This window comes from Accipiter gentilis, chromosome 11, assembly GCF_929443795.1.
Source record: "Accipiter gentilis chromosome 11, bAccGen1.1, whole genome shotgun sequence".
Taxonomy (NCBI): Eukaryota; Metazoa; Chordata; class Aves; order Accipitriformes; family Accipitridae; genus Astur; species Astur gentilis.
This window is the reverse complement of record NC_064890.1, coordinates 3,495,530-3,519,431: the sequence shown is the minus strand read 5'-3', so window position 1 is coordinate 3,519,431 and position 23,902 is coordinate 3,495,530. Positions and strand designations below refer to the sequence as shown.

The window sequence follows — 23,902 nt, the reverse complement described above, 5'->3', positions numbered from 1 at the left end:
AGAAGCAGCAAGAGCGACTGAACTAGGAACAGACTTTATAGAGGCTGCGACCCCAGATTCATGAAGGAAAGAGATCAGTATGGAGAAGAAACCATCCACAGAACTCCTGTTCGTGGCTGTGAGTTTACATAGCACTTGAATATAGTTAATGTGTGAGGTGTGTGTATATACACACACACAACGTACACACAAATACCTATCTAGCTACCTAGAGAGAGAAGAATAAAGCCTCAACCCCCAGCACTGAAACAAGCCCCCATGGAAGAGGGTGAGAAAGGAAAGTCCCCCTGGGGGACTCCGCAGGGTGACAGCAACTGGGACCTTCCTCCAGAGGAAGGAGATGGCCCAGCCATTCCAGCAGCCACTGCTTGCTAAAGACACTAAAGCCCTTCCAACCCCAACGAACACAGCCACTATCTCTCCCCATGAAACCAGCAAATTTGTGACACAATAGGTCCAGCCCAAAAGTTTTGGCTGTGACAGCTCCATCACTATGGGCACCTCTTACTTATTCAGCCAGAAAATCTGAAACTGGGACAGATGTCCCAGGTCACTCCCTCTGCTCTGTGTATGTTTTCAAGCATCTTCTACAGGCTGTTTCCCAGTCCTCTCTTACATGCCTTATTGATGTGTTTCTGCCTCTTCTATTAGGCAGAGTACTCCACAAGTCAGGGATTTCCCCGATGGCAGTCTCAGGTGACAGGTCATTGCCAGTTCACTTCCAATAAGCCACACTGCAGAATCCCCGTCCCACACTGATCCTCCCTCCACTAACCTGGTGATTGCTTTACCTGCAGTATGCGGATTTAGCTACTTTGGCCATCATGATGACATGCACAGCCTGCTATTAGATAGGACTTTATTCAGACTCATGGGCAAATGGCTAGTAGCTGGGGAGTTGTTCTTGCTCATCCCATGGCTGAATGGGTGCCAGTATGGATTAAAATCTTGCTAGCACTGTATCTTCTTGTATTTTCAGTTCACCAAAACTACAAATTACCAGCACTGCTGTAAACTAGACCTTGATCTCTGGTGGATGCTTGTGATCACCTTTAGAAACTGTCTTCCCCCGACATCAACTTTCTGATTACTTTTTTCCCTGACTTGATCCATTTTCCGCATTTTTTTCTTTCTTTCCCAGTAGGAAAAAAACCCCACACTTCCAAAGTGCTATCGATAGCATGCATGCAAAGTACCTTTGACCAAAGCCCTGGGTTATTTTATCAGATGTCGAGGAGAAAAAGGAATGGCAAACAGCCCAGAGCACTGATCAGAAAACCTGGTTCAGCTTATTAATTTGAACACCTGGCATTGGCTGTCTTGTGCAGCAAGGTCCATAATATGGATTCCAAATAATTAGAGGAAGGTCATGGGCAGGTACAGACCTTCTGCCTTCACTGAAGCAGCCAGCTCAGGCACACCGGGTGGGGGATGCTGACCTCAGATATATGTGGAGGCCTCATTTCTAGTCAACGATTCAATATCTAATTAAAATATGTGCAGCACCCATGTAGTGATTTGTTGGTGTTGCTCTAAAGAAGCATCAGTTGGACCAGCACTTTGTGAGAAAGCAAATCTGTTTTCCCACCCAGCAATATCCTACTCTCTGGTCTGCAAACAGCCCCCGAAATACAAATTTTATTTCTTGTGTTTCTGTAATAACCTTGAACTGTCCCCTCCGGTTTCATGGGTATACTGATATTTAAAGAAAAGAATTAGGGATTTCTGGCCGTGGCCTCGCAAAGGAGGACATGCAGGAGCTCGGAAGATCAGCCAGACACAGGGAGCCCTAGTTCCTTCCCCAGGCACAAAGCACGTATGCTGCAAAATTCGGAGGAGAAATCAGCATATCGTCAGATGAGTGATAGTGCCAGTTTGCAATGACACATATATGGACCTGGGTGGAGGCAGGAGAGAGAGAGTCAGAGAGCTTCAAAGATGGTTAAAAACTTAACTCCTTTGGAGCAATAATCATGGTGCATCTTGAGAAACACACCCCAGCTAGGGGACTTTTCTTGTAACACGGGATGAAAGTCCATGCTATCAGTTACAGGGACTGTAGGTGCTGGGTGATGCAGGCAGGCAGGGCCTATTTCTCTCCTGCTACAAGGTTGGGGTTTTTTTTCCATTCAGCTTTCCTCCATCCCTTCAGACACAGCACAATCCCAGTTTGTGTTTAGTTTATAGATTTCTTCCCTTACTTTCACACTCAAATCTTTAGCTATTATCACATGCAAAGAAAGGGGATCCTCAGTACCAAGAAGTTGATGCCTGGAGGTAGCTGTGGAAAGCGGAGCCAGCAGCAGCAAGTCAGATTCCTCTTTGGCACAAGAAACTTATCTTGTTAAAATAACTCTTCCTCTATTCCCCGTCTGACCAGAATGGATTCCCACCAACTCAACCAGTCTATCCACCCCAGAGCTCACAATGGGCACAGCTCTCCCATGACAAGGTGACATGCACTAACATCCATATTCAGGGATTTCTCTAATCTAGGAGGAAGTAAGTCTCAGATCCAGAAGGATCCACTCAGTAATTCCTCGAAGACTGTGTGTAGCTCAGGGATTTCTCCACCCTCCTATTTCTCACGACCTTGTCACAATGACTGGCAGGCCGGATTTTAGACCAGCTTATGGCTGTGACAGTGACACACCTCACACTGGAATGGTTTAGATGAGCGGATAAAGTTGTCATTCAGAATCCATCCTTAAAGCATCACCCATCACACATCCAGAGGAAACCCATAAATCCAGCACATGTCCTCCCTGTATGCCTGAAGGAAGTAAAAGTTTGGAGTCACCATTTTTCAGAATGTAGAACCCGAGATCTACAGAAGAAACATCACTTGCCCATCGTGCCCCAGTGACAGAGTTTTAAATGGAAACCAGGAATCCTGATGCCTGGTCTCCAGGGAAAAGACCACTTCATAATAGACTCACCATGACAACACTGATACAAACTTCATCAACTGCAATCAAAGGCAAGAAAACAAAGGACGAGACGGAGGGAGACAGCAAAAATGGCTGGACTCGAGATGAGCTGAGCACACATTTTAATGGGTATTTGGACTCCCCGCTGTTGCTGCTGAAAGGCTTCTGCAACGATCTTGGCTTCCCCTTCATGCAGTTACTGAGTTAATCAAACACAATTCAGCCTGGCGCTGGACTGCTGTCTAACAAAAGCCACAGCTGGGGAGAGGGAGATGGGAGTTTCTGAGCAGGACCACGGGATGGCTGGATGGAAGAGATCCCCCGCTCCAGGCGGCACGGGGCAATTGCCAAAACCTGTCTTGCTCCAACACCACGCCACAGAGCCAAACTGGCCAACCATGCCAACGTCAGAGCCAAAGCCAACTCCCAGGCACGCAGGGCAGGGTGAAAAGCGGTTTTGTGACTGCATGTCTGCAAAGGCCTTCCAGACACATCCGGGCTGGGCGGGCATGGCAAAGATACTCATCACACTCTACATCAACTGCACTGGGATTACTCCGTGTCGTGCTAGTAAGGCCACGGATCAGGGCGCCTTTATTTAAGGGATGTGCTAACTGATGCTTGAGCAGCACTTAAAAATGCAGAAACATAGAAATGGCCGCAACAGCTCAGCCCAAATATCCGTATGGCCATTCATTCTGTCTCTGACTCCAATAGCAGATACTGGGGTGGAAAAAACAATAAAACAGAGATTATAGAGTGCAACTTTCTCCTGGTTTAAACTCCCAGCTTCCAGCAAGCAATGACACGGGGACTGCCTGACCTGGAGCCTGCAGTGACGTCATTGTATTGAACAGCTCTCAACAGATCTTTCTTTCATTAATTTGTCTAATTGCTTTCCAGACAGTTGTATTTCTGGCCTCCGTAATGTGCTTCACAATGTTGCGCAGATGAATGATACTTTATATCAAAATGTCCTTTCTTCTGTTTGTTTTAATATCCCACTTGATAATCTCATATAAAGTTCCCTAGATCTTGTATTATGAGAAATGGTGAGTAATCATCTCCTATTCACTTTCTTCATTACACTCATGATTGCCTGGATGTATTATAGCCCTCTCAGTCATCTCTCTTTTAAGATGAAAATTGCCAAGTCATACAATCTCTCCTTGTACAAAGATCGTTAGAAACCCACGGTCCTGCTTCCCACACTTCCCACGGCCTTCCTGGGTCGCCTATATTCATTTTAACTCTACATGATCAAAAGTGCCCAGTGTACGCAGCATGGGAGAGCACTGCGGATCGCCACGTAATGATACTCTCTGTTGTGCTCTCCATTCACTTCCAAAACATGCCTCGCATTGTACGTATTGTTTGAGGTTCGTAGAGAATTACCCAGGCTGACTTCACCACCTCCTTCACTACAGCCGGCCCCGAACACCTGGAGGAACAGCCGGCTGCTACCTCTGCTTGTTAACCCTGCACGCATCAGCCCGGAGCTACGCTTGCCATTGTATGACCCTGCCACTCAGTTTGGTATATTCCTTCTACAGCTCCTTGCGGACTTTTTTATTTTTGACAACCCTGAAAAACACTCTATCACCAGTTACCTTTTCTCCTTCACTCCTTATCCATTTTAAGCTCATTTATAAATATACCAAACACGCGTGGTCCCATGGGACCCCCCTGGGTATTCCCTCCTCCCCCTCATAACCCTTTATTCCTGATCTTTATTTCCCATCTTTGAACTGGTTGCTAATCTATCAGAAGACTCTTCTTCCTGTCCCATGACAGCATAGTTCAAATTCTTCACTATGGGAAAAGTATTAATTCTTCTGTATTAACTACATCATCCATATCACATGGACTTTGATTTATTTAAAGAACAATAACAGACTTGTGACACCCACCCCTCTCCCCCAGCATGTCATATGCTTTTTTTTCAGTCTATTCTTAATCATGGTTCAACCAAGTTGACAGGTAAAAAAAGTCGGATTTCTGGATTCTAGTTCTTGGACTGTTTGCAAGTCCAACTTGAAAAAAAGAAGATGATACGTTTTCCACCTGTCATTCCTCCAGTATCAAGGCCAGTGTAAGCAATGAGGTGCAACATGGCAATTTGATATCAGAGTTTCTTAAAGACCTTTCAGTGAATATCCCTTTTATGCTTTAAAAGCATTTTTTACTAAACCTTTACTGGCAGACACTTCAGACACCATGTGTCCTTTAGAAAGTAAACTTCTGGGGGGGACCTTGTTAAATTTTAATCATTCGTTTTTATGAGGTTAGCATTGTGTTTCCTGTGTGGGCTGCCTGATGATTGTTTTGCAATTCACACCATAGAGTTACTGATCTTTTTTATTATTTTTTCCTCTAAGTACAACTTCCAGTTTTGAATAGTGTCTCTTTACCTTGATGTCTAAGCAGGCATTAATTTTTTTTTTTCACTTACTTTCACTGTCTTTCAGGTCTTTTTTCATAGGTCATATAACTTCACAATAAGCCTCTTACATGATATCTTTATGCAGTCTCCAGGATACCATGAAGCACTTTACCCTTGCGGCTGCACCTTTTAACAAGCTTCCTCATTTTTATGTTTTTTCCACTTTGAAGTTGAACTGCACTGTAATTTTTATTTATTTATTTTATTTTGCTTCTACAGGACACTGAATTGGAGTACCATGTGGTCACTCTTACAGAGCAACGCATTGATAGCTGTGCCCTGCAGCACATCCTGCAAGTAAATCCTGAGAGTGAATCCAGACTTGTTTCTCTTTTAGTGGGTTTACGGGTATGAGCTCCAAGTGTTGTGACATTTGCTCCGCGCATACGGGGCCACTTGAAGTCTCTCATTACCGCATATTCTGCCCTCCTAACCTTTTGAATTTCTCTCAGCATGTCACACACAGTCACTTTCACCATCTTCAAGTGGTCAATAAACCAGCCTTAACACCGTTCCCTTCCCTAGGGATACCTTGTCACTTGTGCACAGATTGACCCTATTTTCTTTCTTTGATTTTACATTTCCTTTAACATGAAGGCCATTTCTTTACTATTTTGGCCTCCTTTATTGTTCCTGTCTGATTTATGCCACAGATGAGCTTCCTTCTATCAAGGTTTTGGGCTGTGCATACTATTAGCATCTTCATTTAAATCAGACTACTAGCATGTGCACAGGAGAAAGTATATATTTAATTTTGTCTGATTGCCTATTTTCTTGTGCCCTGATTAACAGGGGCATTTGTTGGAACTGATTTTTGCTGTTTCTTACCTGAATTTTATCAAGTTCCAATCCAACCACTTTTAAAGGGTAAAGATGTATTATGACTTCACCTTTAGAAAATGAGTTTCAACCTTCAAACCTCTTTCTCGTCTGATTTTTAACTGGCAACCACCAGGTTCCTTCCTGTGTTGGCTCCCATTCTTTGAAAAGGTTTCCTTATTCCTTATAAACTTTTCCTACTCTGTTTTCTTAACCATGCATTGGAACACTGCCTCTGTGCCTGGTTTTGCATTTGAGAAAATCCTTCTATGAAAGTCCTCATTTTTAGCCTGTTATCTTAACAGCTTGTGTCTTTCCTCCAGGATTTTCCTCCTACTGTCTCCTTGCAAGTGGGAGCTGTGGCAACATCCCATTAGTGTATTAAACAATACTAGGAAACATTCTCTGATCCTGGGGCCAAATGACATGGTCTGATCACAGTCATGCTATTGAACTCTATTAACTTCCAAAACACCTAGTGGAAATCCTCCCCGACCCATTTAATTCCCAAACATGTCCAGGAATTGTTTGAAGGAGCGATAGCTGGCCCAAGCCAAACTATATTCTAATAACTTTGCAGCATAGGTAGCTGTCTTCCAGTGCCTAATAACATTCCCTGGAATTGGTTTTTTACCACTACAAATGGTGGACATTACACATTTTTACATTATGTGGACCAGGGCCCCAGGATTCCTCCCGTTGGAGTCTGTCTGGATGCCCCATGGGATCTGTCATGTCTCTACCTTGCAGGTAAATCTCTGATCGTTCCTCGTTGTCCTCAGAAACACAACTACATGTTTTCCTGCTGACCAAATCTCCTGCCGTCCGCATTTCTCTCTGCCACCTGTGATCTCTGCACCTGAAGACCATGTCCTTGATGCGAGGGGCCACATGGATATTATCTAGGGGGGCATCTTATTTATGTGGTTCTTCATCCTTTCTCCAACTGTTAGCCACATGCGACGAGGTGTTCCTTCCTCTTAATTTTCTGTAAGGGAGTGTCTCTCCCTCTAACCTGATGGAGGGATTGCTCTATCATGTTGCTCTATCAAGTTTCGTCAGTGAATTTCCCTGTCACCTCAAGTTCTTCCAATCTGATCATCTTGATACCAAACCCCAACACTTCTCCCTAAGGACCATGAGCTGCCAATACCATTTGCACCTTCGTAACATCTGCCCATGGGGCAAAAGTTAATGGTCTGTGCCGTGATCCAAAGCCCCACTCTCCTCCTGGAGATTTGGCAAACCAAAGAAGCATTCGGAATGTGGTATCAGATGGAAAATCTGAGGTCCAGAGGTAGCAGGGGTGGGATTAAGATGGTAGATTGAGGCTCTTAAATTTATGTGTCGATCTGTAGGTGTGTGAGCTGATGTCTGAGCTCCCTAGGCAAGGGATTTATTCAATACAGTCAGCAGAGTCCAGAGAACTGATTCCCCTGCTCTAACACAAGGGCTCTGCTCTGTGGACCACATATAGGGGATCCAAGACAGCCACCTGGGGCTGGCAACTGTGCCACAGGACCTACGGATGACTTGGTCAAAGCGAAAAAAGACCACCAAATGCCTATGTTTCGGTAACTGAATGGAGCCTCAGATCTACTTTAGGGTGAGCTGTGTCTCTCTTTAGCCTCCACTGACTGTACTGATGGGGAGCAGGATCTCCTCGGCTGTGATGGGGTCTCAGCACCCAGCTCATATGGAAACACATACATACACAGACTTGGCAGGTCACAGAGGCCTAAGCAGAGCTGAAAAGGGACTCTAGCTTTCCCCCACACAAAGCAGAGAGGTGGAAAGGACCGCCTGATTCACTTAGTGCTTCTGCAGGCAGCCCCTCCATAGTAGCTTATACAGAATTGTTATCAAGCTTTATCTTAAAACCAGCTATATTTTTAGCACTCACTAATCCCAGCGGAAGATTACTTCAGACATTCATTCTCCTCCCAGTCAGAAACCTTCTTCTACCTTACACACTAAATGCTCAGTTTATATGCATTCCCTCTTGGGCCAAGACTATCCACATCTTAAACATCCTTCTCTTTCATAAGCATTTAATCCCTAAATCCATACAAACAGCAGTCCTACCTCTGACCACCTTTGTTTTCTACACTCATTGAGACTCATGCCAGTCCTGTCTTGCCCAAGCAGCTCTGCTAGCCCTTCTGAAAGCCTCTCCTAGCTCCATTTCTTTTTTTTTTTTCCAATGCAGGCAGAAGAGTTGCAGTATCCTTAGGCAAAAGAAACTCCCTAACATTAACACCATAAAATGTAAATCAAGTCAACGGGGGAAGACACCTTGTCCATGTTTCCATCCTGCAGAGATATGCCTGTCTGCCCACCAATGCAGTGACCCTGTGCCTACTCTGGAGTCCCTCCAGGGTTATGCCAATGTAATCCTGATCAGATTTTCTGCTCTGTTTGTGTCCACACTGGTGGAAAAAGTGAGCTAACCTTCATGCCAAGTATCCCAAGGGGATAGCTGCAGGAGTGACAGGCGGGCCAGCAAATTCCCATCTACTTTCTGGGAGATGTTTCATCTGCAAATAGCTCTGACATGACAGAGACAAGTTGCTCTTTCAGATATTTAAAGATATGGTATAACACTGCTTGGCCTTAATTTTGGGCTTCAGCAAGCTATTGATTTTTTGATTCTTTATGTTATGTTAATGATGTCATGATCATATCAGAGCAGCAGTGTACTCCTGTAAAGCTCCAGAGTGCAATATTTAATAGATACTGTTAGTATTAATTGATTTTGCTATAATTCATTCTACACATGTTTTCACTCTTAAGGGTTTGGGGCTTTTTTTATTAACAGTGAATTCCCTAAACATTCAGGCAGAATGAAAAGTCAAAGCATTTACTTCTCTTAGTTTTTAATTTGGGGTAGTGGGGAAGGCTATCTTCTTCAGCTCACCCCAATCGATAGGAGATTAAGTATTACACTCAATAACTGGACTGATGTGTTCCTGAGCAGCTCAAGAGGCAGCCGAATGATATTTCGTCAATTGGCCAGATGAGTTTATGCTATGGGTCTGCTCTCCTTCCCTTCTTGCCAACCCCTCCAGATCCTCCATCAATTAAAACCGGGGGGGAATCCTCAAGGTCATTTTTTGTCTTTGGTCCTTGAGAGCAGAGAAGGGAACGGAGAGCAGAGACTCACCGCTGCCCTAACAGTACTAGTAAGAATTAAGTTCCTACTATGTAGAAAATCACATTCATACCTAGATATACTGAGACCCTACCCAGAAAGACTGCAGAACTTAGATCCCTACATGAAAAAAATTTTATGAGACAATAGGCTTAAAATGGAAAAAAACATTCTACTTTCTGGCTTACTCATACGCTCAAAGTTACTTGCAAGCTTGTTTGCAGGATCGGGACTGGGTGAAAATAAGGAAGGGATCAGATTGATTCGTTCTCATCCGCGTTTGCATCTTCTCTTCTCCCTGAGAAAAGCATAGAGCTAAAGCTCTTGGCAAACATTCCAATGTCATCCTCCTACCATTATTAACTGTCTGGCTCTTTAGAGGCACAGGGTGGAAGAGGGCCAGGGGAGCCTGCAAGGAGCTGAGAAAAGCCACCTCTGGCCCAGTCGCATTCACTGGTGGCTCCAACAGAGATCCTCTGCTCTGATAACGCCTTATCATGCCAGGCAAGCTCTAAGAGACAAGGAACAGATAAAATAGGAAAGTGTTATCCGAACTGAAATCCTGCCCCCTTGCCCAGCACAAAATAATTCAGTGCTCATTTGGCAGGGCTGGCTGGTGTCCATTCCAAGCGGGTGTTGGAGGGAGGACGGGTCTGGCCGCCTGGTCCCAGCTCCTGGGATGCCAAGGGAAAGGACAGCTCGCGGGGGCTCCTGTCCCTCTGCTGCAGCTGAGAAAGTCTGCAGACAAAAGTCGCACCTCTTTGCGGTGAAGGTTTGGGTCTGCGACAAAACTGAAGGAGTCCGGTTTTCTTGTCGTCATCTCCCCACCTCGGCCCTGAGCCACGACGGTGGGGCCCCATTAATGCAAGTGAGATACTAAAGAGACCTCGCTTCACCCTCTTTCCTTCCCCATCCAACTGCAGGCAAGGCTGTGCTTCAAATAGCTGAAGCATCTTGACCTCCTTTCTACTCCTGCTTCCGAGGATCAGAGGGAGGGAAGAAAGGATGCAACTGCAACCAGAGGACAGCCTCTTGCAAGAGAGGGAGAAGATCTAAATGAGGTCCTGTCACTTTCTGCTCTGTTTTTTCCTGACAGCTCCAGCCTTCTGCCCTCCTCCCCAGACCTAGGAATCAAGAAGGGATGGGAAAAGGAGAGAAACAGACATACAACAACCCCTGCCCCCCCCAAAATGTGCACTTAGCATCTGCACCAAGCTAAAAAGGGAGAAGCCTTCCAGGCATGGGTGAGCTAGATAGAGATTATTTTCTTAACATATCTCAATTAAAATGTAGATCTCCTTTACTGCCTGGGGCCAGAGGGGCAGGAGGCATTGGGAATGAGATATGGGAGGAAGAAGCAAGACACAGGGGCTTTTGCTTCATTCCTTGCTGTCCTGCCTGCCTTAACCCTTCTGGTGCCACCTCTGCACTAACAGCCAGTGATTTGGGTATGTTCATTGGGTTAAGCAAGGAACTACATGTGAGTTTGCACCCTGCCCTGTCTGCTAAGGCTCCTTCTGCTTTAATTAAATAAACCTAAAACTCACTCAGCCACTGGTGAGCTGAAGTTAATATTGTCCTGCTTTATAGCCAGTACTGTCTGGGAGCCTGCAGTCATCAAGTCCAGCTCCCTGCAGGACTTCTGCAAGCCACTCATCGTCCAAAATGCTTTAAGGCTTTGGACCTCCCAGCTGTCTGTGAGGTGAGGAACTGTTACTCCTCTCCTACAAACAAGGGGCTAAAACATAGGAAAATTAAAATTGGAGTCATTGTAAGTTGGGCATTGTTTGATATAGTTATTTAGGTTTCCCCAACAGCTACTAAAAGAAACTGGCACTTTCAGAGGGCAATTCACCCCACTGCCTTAAACACCTCAGGCTTACAATGGATGTGTGCAGAAAAAGTCCCTCTCTTCACTGGCTGCTGAGACGAGAAACCTAGTAGTAGATGAGATAAATCCCATCCTAAGTAACTTGTCCAAAATCATGCAAGGGATCTCTGGCAGAGCAGGGAAATTAATACCGCTCTGTCTTGCCTAAGGAAAATTCTCTGACCAGTGGCTCATGCTGGCATCCCTTCCTAAATGTACCAAGGGGTGCAGAACGTGTTTTTCCCAGTCAGAAACTGTCCCAGATCTTACAACAGTGCCTCAGACCTCCGGCCCACAGCAATTCCCACTTCCTCGTATTATTCACGCCTCAAATCCCTTTAGCCAGGTTAAGCAGAATCATCCTCCAGCTCCTCCACTCTGCCCCAGCAGACCCTTCAGCATTTCTGCTCCTCCTCAATGTATTTCTCTTCCCCCAACTTTCTCTTTAGTCTTTGCCACAAGATAACCAATAAAAAGACATGCTAATTGCTGGTTCAACATCTTAGGCAGGGAAGCAAATAGAGGAGGAAAATAATCAGAAAGCTGCCCTTCCTTCCATTAGCAAGGGCTGGTGCATGCTGTATGACAAGGTACAGCCATCCTGGCTTGCAGTGGGGTTGCCCCATGTCCCTACAGTGCGTAAAGAAGCCCATAGCCAGTGGCAGAAGAAATTCACAGCCAGCATGTCTGTTCTTCACTGTGAATTTGGCCTCCCCTGCAGGAAGATGGCAAGAAAACATTTCCTCTGAATATCCTGGTTTCTTGCAGCCAGCCACGTTAGCCACTCTAGTCTAGCTGTGGCTGCAGGGATGAGGCTTTATTAAAAATGCACCCGTTACCCTGGCAGAAATTAACTTGGTCCAATCTATTGGGCATCGGAACAGGAGGCAAGAAATGTTGTTCCATGTCCAGATCTGCCACTCACCTCTAGTATAATTGCAGCCCTGGCAATGGGCTGGTTTTCCCTGCTCTCCTCTGTGGCTGACCTGCGCTGGTGAGCCCAGCGGAGAGCTGCAGCCTACTGACACCCAGGCTTGCTCTTCACTACTGGGGCAACTGGCAGGGTTCATCTGCAAGATGTTTTACTTGAATGAGGGAGGGACTTCTATATCTCCCCACAAGGCCAGTGATCAGGCTGTCGTCTGGCTCCTGTAACTCACGGAGCTAAAACATCTGCGTCTGCCTTGCTAGATGGTTCCTGCTATTGATGGTATGGTATTCAAAAGCTTCTGAAGGACATACATGAAGTGGAAAATGATGGAAGACAAGATGTTCAAGAAAACAGAACGATGAGTTGCTCAGATCCACTTACCAAACAAAAGAAATATGTATATTGCTGGGGACAGGAAGAAGAGACTATGCTCATAGGAAAGCAAGAAAGATCCCCCCCACAAAAAAATTTTAAAAAAATAAATAAAAAAGCCCCACAGCAGCATGAGATAATTAGCTTCAACCCCAGGAGCTCCTGTGAACTCACACAACCTGCCTCCAGGACCATAGTACTATAGGGAAGGGAGGTAAAATCTCCCTGGTACAGAAGCCAACTGGGAAAGGATCTACCTCTGCACCTCTGCTTGGGGGAATGAGTGCAGCGTGGTGTGGGAGCAATACGGAGAATTAGGGGCTGGAGACACACGTGCTGGTGGCACAGGGGGATATTTGGTGGCAGGTCTCTGAATGTGGGAGTGCGCAACAGAAGATGACAGCACATATTTATGGGTAGGAGTGTGTGTGCGCACATCCACGGAGAGGGTGACTCTGGATAAAGACATCCCTTAAAGGTTTGCTGTGCTTTTCTTTAGGAGGAAGAGCTTCCTGATCCTCCCCCAGCTCTGTTCCCTTCTGAGACCTGTCACAGGCTGAGGATGATGAAAAGTCACAGAAGAAACAGTGGAAGTGGGAGGCAGACATACCCCACCCTGGAGAGAGCTCCTTTGGCGTGCCGTTTTCCCTCGTTGGCAGATCATTGGCTGCAGGGGCACCAGGGAGCATCCGACAAGCAAGACAGAGAGCAATTCCCTACAAATAACCCAGCAACTGAGACAGAGTTTCCCGAACCATCCATCCATCATGACACTCACTGAGTGGCACAACCTTGCAGGAAACCCTAACCCTGCTTTATTGCAAAATATGACCTTGGAGGACTTTTTAAAATTCATGGGACGAGTGAGACTGGTCAAGCTGCAAAGCCCAGACCGGGGTTTCGGCCACCCTGAGAATATGTGGGGAGAGGACATCCCAACCTGGGATTGGGCTCTATTCTGTTGCCCAGGGGTCTAAAGTCACTTGAGATGTCCTCAGGAGCCCAGCTGGTCCCCATTTTATCCTCCAGAAGCGGGTTTCCTGTAGACTCTCTCGTATTTCCCAGCCCCATGTGAGTATCTCAGATACTCACCATATCCTGATATGGTGAGTATCTCCATACCCCACGGATGGGCAACTGAATTGAGTTCCTGGTGTAAATAAAACCACCTATATTTCAAAGTCTCCTGGTGTTCTCCATACATCTGTATTTAGGCAGCTGAATTAAGTCCTTATGTTGCTACTCCATATCTAGGTCTCCTTGCTGGCTCTGTCAACCTCCGCTTTATAATCTAAGTCAGGGTACACTCCTTCCCTGTGGCAGCCCTTTAACTTTGCATCTCAGCTCCAGTGCACACCTGACAAGCTTTCTCAGCTGGTCAGGGTGGTTATGCAGCTTTCCCCTGTCCCTGTTCCCTCCCTAGCTGTTTATCTAGATATGTCCTGTGGGATATCTAGATATACCACCCACCAGTCTGTAGTGTCCCAGAGAAAGACCGATGCTGAGATGACAAAGGTCAGGGAACCAGCATACAGGAGGTCCTTTAGAAGGTCCCTGGGTACCACTGAGCACCATTATCCCTTTCTCATTCCATGTCCTAGCACATGAGACACACCTCCTAGCCCATGGCGGACTGTGTGCTGTGTTTCACATCAGAGAAGAAACCCCAGACATCTTTCTCTGCAAAGGCTGAACTTTCTGCAATGCTAAACCTGAGCTGCTAATGTTTCTGTGATGGAGACAAATCCCAAGTAGGACATCTAACTCACAGGGCTGCACCAGGAGAAAGCTTCTCCTGGAACCCACTGCACAAACTAATTATCTTCCCACCCCTCCCCACTGCCCTCTAGCAAAACAAGCTAATCAAGGAAGAAGGTTGTTATCAAAATACATTTACCACACGCCTGCGTCTTATGGTCCACAGTGCCCAGTGCTGTCCCCGAGTTGCCTCAGGCAGGCACGGCCACCGAGATAATCAACCTGTGAAGGGCACAGCTCTGCCCTGCACTGCTAGGTAGACCAGAGCAGCAAAAGTGCTCCCAAAAGGGACACGATGGCGTCTAGGGAATGGAAGGACATCAGCTGTGCTGGACGCACAATGTGCAGGTACCGCAGCGGGCCAGCTCTCCAGGAGCTGTTCTGCTCAAAGGTACAGGGCTGGTTCAGAGTGGTTTACTCAACATCATCACCCATTTGTAGTGAAATGGGATTCCCAGGAGCCTCCGTTTCACTCGGGGCTTTATCACCATCAATAGGCACGCTCCCCGTCCCAAGAATTTCCTCCTGCTCTCTGGACTAAGAGCCCCGATCTCATTTCAAAAGGCCATTGGAGAGCTGTCACATTTGGGGCTATTTCCTCTGCTCCAAAGGAGAGGCAATGCCTAGGTGTGAAATGATGGGTACTTTAGCTATACCTCAGCAGACAGATTAAAGATTATCTAGGCTCAATGCAGAATGCTTAATGGGCCAATGTCACTCTACAGAGCCCCCCCCCCCCCCCGCTGCGTGCTTCCCTCTGTGCAAAAGCTGAAATGCTGTCTCCAGTTTCGATAACTACCTGAGAAGAAGTGGGAATCACTCTGTGCCAAGGCCAATTGCGGGAAGATGACTCCACTTTTCCCTTGCTATCAGATGGAAGAGGTTCACAGGCCACGTGCACGGCTGCCTGAGCTCCAGCTGTGACCGGGGAGGAGTCAAACCGAGCGATGTTTGGAGACAAGACATCTTGACAGCTGGTTCACTCCTACCTTTGCCACCATTGACTGGCAGTGCTAACACTGCCAAACAACCCATGGGAGAATTTTGAAGCAAATGGAAAGATTTCAGATTTCCTGCGATTACTTTCCCTCCCAGCGTTTATGTTTTTCTCCCTATTGTGTACCAACAGCATGGAGCTGGAAATCTCCTGTTGCAATGAGAAATGCCCCCAGATACCTCAGACACACAGGGGTATTGAACACAGCGACTGAAGTAGCTCTGAGCTTCCCCTCTGATGGGAAAGATCAGCCTAGATGCCTACAAGTTTCCAAGGCAAAGCAGGATTTGAGCTGGAAGCCATTTGTTCTTTGTGTGGCTGATCTACCTTTAGGAATATCAGCACAGCTGTCACGTACTTTTGACATGTGGAGGGTCTCCCAGGTATCTGAAGGCACCAAGAGCTGACCCATGGCAAGACGATGCTAAGGCAGGAAAGGATACGGAAAGCTTTTCCTATAAAAAAAGGTCCTAACCATGATTGCGAAGACTTATTCATTACTCCAGGCAAATGCAAAATACCTGCAAATTGCTACCTTTTAGGGACTCCGGTTTGGGACATAACAGCATGGGGAGTACAAAGCAGGAACAGCTGAGAACCTGGTTTCTTGCAGTGGAAGCTGAGGGTCTATCGGATCACAAGCCCCCGCAAGAATCAGTAAATCACTCTTTTCTCACTATCTGTTAGAGCTCAGAGTGGCACAGGACTGGCTGTGATATTCCACCCTCCTGCCCTGCTGAGTTCCTGACCCCTGATCCATACAGCCCTTCCCAGTAACCCTTCCTCACACAGCACTGGAGATATATACTCCCTCCCCTGTGCTAGTGGAGGAAAAGACTGGGAAGGAAAAGAGAAGAGGTGAAGGGGAAAAGAAAGAAAAAAACTCAGCCTGAAAGACAGTCACAGTCTTTCAGACAGCAGAAAGTCAAGCAAGCAAAAGACCCTTCAAAAAAAGGTCTTATTGCAGCATCTGTAGGCAGCTTAGGTTACCCGAGACTCTCTAGTGATTCAGAAGACTTTGACCAAGAAAGTTAAAGCCAGGGACGATCAATGAGCCTCTGCAAGCAGCACCGCATCGGGTTACCTGCTGAGAGGAGACAGCGGGAGCTGCACTTTGTAACTTTTTCTTTTTTTTCCCCTGGTCTGGCAATGAGTCTGAGCATGGATAACAAACCTCCCGCCCCCTCCACACTAATTCCTCAGTCTCTAGAAAACAACTTGTTTAAGTGCCTTTTTCCTCCATATCGTGTTAGAGATGAGAACTGTAATTTCTGCGTACACAAGTATCCTCCAGCTACAAGGCAGACGGGAAGAGCAGGACGTGGAAGGCAACTTCCCAGATACTGGGGTAGGTGTCTCCTGCCAGAGGACAGCATAAAACCCTTCTGAACAGGGCTGTCCTTTTGTGGGGAAACCAAAAAACTCTCATATGGCTTCTCAAGTGTCTCATAAACACCACCTCTGTTGCTGCAGCTATCCTATCAATCCACCGTCAGCTCAGCTTGAGTAATCGGGCGTACCACATTTTGGCCATCCCTTGACTAACCCCGAGCCAAAGGGATCCTGGAAGGTGACTGGTATGGCCCGTATCTAAAAGCCTTCTGTCTTTCCTTCATTCATGGGGTGAGGATGCCTACACGAGGCCACTGCATCCTATTCCCATGGTTCAGGAGTAGGGCACATGCTCTGCAACTGGGGTGGAAAGCCAAGAGAGCCACCTCGAGTCCCTAGGTGAGGTTCTTGGGTGCCAGAAGGACACTAAAAGAACATGTGCAGCTCCTCACAGATGAGCAGAGGGGTGCAGAGAGCAGAGCCAACTCCCGGCTCTGCTACCTCCACAGTAGGACAGACTGGTGGTGTTTAAACAAGCCCTCTTCCCTCCGCAGCAAATATCAGTTCCCTCAAACCAACAGTGGTTGTTGAAGGCCTGCTTTGCTCAGTCTCTAGAGCTGGAAAAGACTTCTGGGGGAGAAAGAAATCACAGATGCCCAAATGTTTCATTTTAATTAAAAAAAAAAAAAAAAAGAAAAAAGTAATGCTTCACTTCAGAATGACTTTTTACTTTGAAATTTTAAGCAATTTACTAAAACCTGAAGTAAAATCCCCAAATAAGAACTTCTGAGGTCTACATGAATCATTCTCCAATTACTAAATGGTATCAGCCCCTTCTAAAACTGCTTTCAAGAACATTTCTTATTCAAAAACATAACTGGCCCGCTACAAGCCGGAAAAAAAAAAGTTTTGAAACATCACAACTCCTCCCAGAAAATGGGACTATTTACCTCCGTGATTGCGACTTATCACCTGCCAGCCAAGGAGTCCCCGTAACAGCGAGGGCAGATCCCAGAAGCAGAAGGAGGCTGGTGCTGAGGGCCTGCATCCTCGCTTACGGACAGCTTGTGCATGTTCCACTATTCACCTCAAAATTAGACAGAGGCTACATGAGGATGAAATGAGGCAGCACAGCTAAAATCTAGGAGCGGCAACTAACATAACAGAGCCTGGGACAGGTCCCTTCTGCGCCCAGCAAGGTCAGCGTATTTCCCCTTGATAAAGTGTTGCCTCCCCCTATAGGGATGATGCTGGTTTTCTGCCCCAAATATCCATTCTGCTGGCAGATGGGGTGTTAAGCACAACCCGGAGACACTGTGCAGGGCTGAAAAGTTGCACGATCACCATGTGCACGTGGATCAGTGCTTGTGCACGTCTGCTCTGGAGCTGGTGCGGGGCCAGGCGGGGATAGCGAGGGCTCGTTCAGCTGCAGAAGGGTTAATCCCTTCTCTTGGGGCAAAAAGCCTCAGCTACCTCTGCCCCTCTGCGTGGGAGGGGGAAAGGAGGTAGAGGAGGTTCATTGTTTGGATATGGATGGAGACAGAAGAATCTTGCCGGGGGGTTTAGAGGGGTTGTCAGCTATTGCACGGCATCTTTGGACGCTGCTGCATCTGACAGAGGAGGAAGCTGCAATTCATTTCAGGCTTGGAGAAAACTTTGCTCTGCTCTCATCCCTCTCTGCAGCCCCCCGTTCTGGTTGATGACATTGCTTCGACCTTCCGACCAGGCACCGAGTGCCTCCGTGCCAGCTATTAGCTTTTCAGCCTGGTTCCTCCCCCCCTGCTCCCACCCCGGCCCCTCTCCCTCCCCTGGAGACCCATGCAGCAACCGAGCGCCACATTTTCAATTTACACCAACTAAATGATTCATCGCCGCCTAAAGAGGCCTGAACAGAGCCCAGGAGGGGAGCAGAGCTATAGCAGGGAAAGGGAGGGGGGGGGGACAAGATCAGGGCTAAAGATACAGAGATGAAAAGCTCCGGTGACCTGCTCTATATCAGCTCTCCTCTCTTTGGGGCAGAAGCCAATCAATCCTTCCCCCCCTCGTTTCTCCTGCAGCCGTCTGTGGGTCTGTCTGTCTCTTTCTCTCTCAGCGGACTCGAGTTTCTCGGTGTAAGGTTAGGACAGCAGAGCTGTGGAAATCGATTCCTGAGCCCTGGCACACCGCCCTCCACGCAGACAGCCCAGCTCCGCCGTGAGACGATGGAGGGAGAGCTGTCCCCAGGCGTCCCCAGACCTCTCACGTGGTGGGAGCTGATAGCTTCGAAATGGGGGTCTGGGGAAAAGGGTCAGCGTCAGCCCTTGAAGTGCGAATCCCAAAATAAGAGAGAGCCGCATAGGAGAGACAAAAAAAGAAAGATGCTGTACCCCATCTGGCAGTTTTCACCTGTCTCCCAGTCTACCACTGGTCCTCTTGATGGTTTATACTGGAGGAGGAAGATAAACAAAGGCATGACTTTGCCCACAGGCAATCTGGTTTCCAGTACCACCCTACCCCAGATCCTGCACAGCCTGACTGATTCCTCTATCCCTTCCACAGAACAGCTCCCACATCAGCATGGCTGGATTCAGCCCTGCACTGGAAAGCCCCTGGGATTCCTGACTGGGAGGGAAGAGAGAAGGGTTAGCACTTCATGAGGGGAAACGCTTATGGCACATTTCCCCAGAGATCCTTGTGCAGCAGTCGTTGATGATGCATCCCACTTGAGGAAAGGTCTATTAATGAATCTTAAGGGGTTCTGATGTGCATAAAGTTCTAATAAGAGACTTAGTACTAATGGCACTCTTACCCTGAATATCCTGCACAACCAAACCTTGTTGAATGGGATGTAATTGGCTCCTCTGCTTTCAGGGCTACCTAAAAGGATGCGGAAACTGAGACCCAGAGAGGAAAATCTGAGGCTGCACTGAAACCCCCTTCCAAACCTGGACTGGAAATCAGATTTCTTGACTGCAGTGGAAACTAGGGGGAAGGAACAGACTGGAGTGGGATTTGGTAACATTTGCCTTCCAACTGCTTCAAAAAAATCCACAGGGAATTAATCTCAGCGACCCTGCTGCAAGGTAGATAAATAAGAGGTGCCTCTCTTTTCCAGATAAGGAAACAGAGGTTAAGTGACCAGACGGAGGAGGGCATGGGGATCCTGCCATCAAGCAGGTCCAGGCTGCGAGGCCAAACTTCTCCTTGAAGGACCAAGTCTGTACGGGAGTTTCTTGTTCTGAGTCGATGCTACGACCCTCACTCATCACCAGCCGTCACATTTCTGACGCTCCTTCACAATAAGCTGCTGGGCAATCTGCAGTTGTCTCTGCCCCTTTTCTCTCCTTTGGGGGATTTATCGCTGGATGTATTGATTGCTTGTTGCCACTGACCCTGGATGGTAGGAGATGAATTATCTAGCATTGCTGTGGTACAATCAATGGCCAAATTCACGCTTTCCTATACTGCTTGCACATAGTCTGTGCTGTCCCTCCATCGACAGCAGAACACGCACTGCTCTGTAGGATAGTTGCAGGATAAGATGAAATGGAAACATACTATAGAGCTGTGTATCAATTGGATATATCCTCAGGTCACCAGGGTGAAAGTTTCACAGGTTCATGCCTACCAGACCACAACTCAGGACTGGTTTGCCAAGGATCCCTTGAACGATTCCAGAGCCTGAGTCAAGTTTTTGGACAAGTTTTGGGATGGATCACCTAGATCTGATCTGAAATTAAGCAGACTGTCATGGCTTTGGATGAGGTTCACAGAAGCTAAAGAGCATCCACAGAAGGTTGGAATACGGTACAAGTTTGTTCCCTTTTCTTCTGCTCCAGAAAGAGGAGGATCGCTTCAACTGGATCACTGTCTCCACCAGGAGAGTTTGCAATGCAACATGAAGAATTCAGAGGTGAACTCGGTGGGAGAAGACAGACACACCGCAATAGCAGGGTCCATCAGAAAAACCCTCCATCGCTGCCAAGGGCACTATGAAACTTGGAGTGACAGCACCCTGCAGAGCCACGCTCAGCTGGAGACATTTAGTTAGACTGATCCAATGCACTTTCCAGCCTCTGTCTCTGCTGAGAGGTTCTTGGCAAAGGAGACCACCCTGCCACTCATAGCCAGGAGCTCAGCCAACCTGACACCTCCCTCTCCACAGCTTTGGCAGTGGGTTCCCCGCAGGAGATCACTGTCAGTGAAGGCTGCAGAGAGGAAACTTCAAGATCAACAGCGTCATTAAAAAGCCTACAGAAAACAAAGCCGATGAACTAATCTCCCAGTCCTGAGGACATCTGGATCCAGTGCTCCTTGCGAGGCACTGGATAAGCGAGAACCATAGAATAACGAAATGGTGGAATGAGGTCCCTTCTTGGCCTGCTATACAGAAGCCCAGGAATGTGGATATAGACAAATTTGCTCAGCATCCTGGCCAGATAAGCCAAATGAGGAGTTGGCTCATTTGTGCTCATTTGGCACAGTTGAGATGACCCACACAGGACAAACACTCAACTTCAGTGTCAACATTTTCTCACAGGGAACATACAAACCAGAAGGTCTCCTTGAAATCTAACTTGGGGTGGACCCCATGATGCTTACAGGGACCTGATCCCTCTCTAAGGGCAGTGGAGATCATGGCAAGTCTGAAAGAGGAGAGGTTTAGGGCAGCAGTGGAAAGTTGGAGGTGCTGAGACAAGTGTGTGAGCCAGGTTGCTAGTCAGAGCCAAACTGCCTTAAGCAATGGAAACAAGAAGGTAACTGTCACCCAGAGAAGAGCTGCTGCTGGGTTTGATTCAAAGCACATCAGGGTGGACAGGTGCTTTCCTGGTGCAGTCAGCAGACTGTGGTTGAGGAGATCTGACCAGCCTCTACCACCCTTCTCTTCCCTTGTCTTCCAAAAAACGCTTCTCAGTTAAGCGAAGTCTCCCCCAGCAAGTCCCAGAGCCCTTGCTGGAGGTACCTGGGTGACTCTTTGGCTCACCTAGTTCAGCCAGGGACCGAGACAGCATTTTGCATCTCTGCCATGTGTCATCACAGCCATTGAGGGAAGATGGTTGGCAGAACAGTGGGGCTGGGACGGTGGCAAACACCAGCAGGTACTTACGTGTTGTGAAGGACACACCATCCACAGTGAGGGTCGCCTGAGCCCAAGCACTCGCTGCAGGTCTCGTACTGGCTACACGACTCCACGGGCACCCGAGTGAGCTGCAGGAGGAAAGGGGACAACCTGTCAGGCTTTTCACAGGGCTCCGTAATGCCCATAACGACTTGACGGAGATGCCACCCTCCCTGTCCTCTTCCCCTGGTGCCTGTCCTCCCGGAGGAACATCCCCGTAGAGCTCGGCAGGCCTGGGGCAGACAGAGGGATGTGGCTGCAGATTGCTCGAGTTCAACCTGGTGCAACCCCTGTCCAGATCAGCAGTCAACTTAGTGCAACCCCTGTTGAGACCAGCACATCCCCTGTGACCTTGCCCTCTTCCCCATGGCCTTTCACACTTCCATGCCAGATGACCTCACTTGCAGAGCTTCCTTGCCAGTCGTCCTCATTTGCAGTTTCACAGGGAATCAGCAAATCAGGCAGGCTGTGTGCAGACCTGGTACCTTGAGACAATTAAACAACGTGTGATCTTCTGCAGCAAGTTAAACTCACTGGATCTCAACGCTCTCAACACTTTGGTTGTGGACCCCATTGCTTTCTGGCTTCCTGTGAGAACTGAGGTCTCGTGATCTCTCTGTCTCCTTCCCGTGACCTCCCACACCACCACTGGTCCCAGGAGAGTGTTAGTTCCACTCCCCATTGCCCAGGCACCTTTCCAACCATCAGTTGTCCCACCCCCAGAGAGGTTGTTGCCACCAGGAGAAGGACAAAAGCTACCAGCCTGGGTATCGAACGAGCTTGCTGTCGCCCTGACTCTGCAGCTCAGAAGGCATTAGAGGTGGACCTGAAACACCCATCTGCTGGCAAAATACTGCATGTTATTATCTTTTTTTTTTTCTTTCTTCCTTTTTAATTAAAGTATTTCACTCAGAGATTTCAAAGAAAGAAGGGACTGCCTAGCCTGACCTCTTCCTGTCTAATGGACCGGAGCCTTTTGATTCCTATTAAGTTTTGTAAGCCCCTTACGTCTTTTGAAGCCAAACACACAATTTGGGCCAAATGACCTGATAGTCTCTTTTCCATTGAATAAGCTTCAGAGAGCTTCTATAATGTACAGTCAATTGCCAGTGCCTTCACCCCAGCTTATGTCAGCAGGGAGAGTTTATTCCTTCAGATGATATAGAGTGGTATTATCCTGATGAAACGCCACTGAGAACTGCCAACTATAAACAGCAGAACAGTTACTCATGACGAATGACAAAGGAATACACCTGGATCCTAGTGACAATTTTTTACTTGGTGCAACATTCGAGAGAGTTTGAGCTGTGAAGTGACAGATTAAGATTCATTCTGACTGCAACTGTAAATGAAGCAAGAACTGGCTTTTATATATAAATATATATCAGGCAAAATTCCAGCTATTTATGAAGACCTTTTCTGTTTGTATCAGAAATTGTCTTCCTAACCTCTATACAGACACCCCACGTGGTAGTTGATAGTTTATGAGCAAAAGCTGAAAATCTGTATTTTTACCTCTGGCAAGTGGCAGCAGCTTTAGAAAACTTCAGATAAAAATATGGTGGGATTTATTTACCATTGCACCATTGCCTGTGTCAAGTCACCCAAAGAAACCAACTGATGCTACTGAAAGCTTTTAATGAAAAAGGGAGAACGTGGGAAAAAAATAAAATAAAAACAAACAAACAAAACCCAAAACCTTTCTCAAATTTAATCTATTGCCATAAGCATAAGAACATAATCAGGACAGATCACTGAGCAACGAAAATGGGAAGATCAAAACAGGGAGCGAGTCATTGAAACTTCTGTACGTATCAAGAAGTTTCAAAGGTAAGATGGCTTGGACATGAATGCAATTGTTCCACCTTCCTTAAGCTGCAGGTCAAGAAGGTATCAACTGTTCATCAATTATAAGTTGTATGCTCTAGGATTTCACCCAATCAGACTTATGTTGAACCCAATAGTCTGTGTTGCATCCAACTTCCAAAAAGACATACAATTTTTTACAGGAAGAAATCAAAAGTTGGAGACCCTATAATTTCTTCTGTCAGCCACTCCCACCTGTTATTTCCACCTGAGAAAAATACGTTGCGAATTATTTTTCCTTGATCACATCTAGCTTGACCACATCTACACTGTGAACATCAGAGTACTTGCAAAAGAGGCAGATAATTCGGTTTTGAAAGACTGTAAATCTGCCA

The 23,902-nt window shown here is 47.0% G+C and overlaps 1 protein-coding gene across 1 annotated transcript in view; it reads right to left on the bottom strand.

The window, feature by feature from the left end:
• The window catches only part of PLXNA4 (plexin A4), a 452,832-nt gene that overhangs the window by 135,496 nt on the left and 293,434 nt on the right, over positions 1–23,902 (bottom strand). The window contains exon 5 of the mRNA XM_049814131.1: positions 21,690–21,790. Coding sequence (XP_049670088.1) covers positions 21,690–21,790 — 101 coding nt within the window. The remainder of the gene's footprint in view (positions 1–21,689; positions 21,791–23,902) is intronic.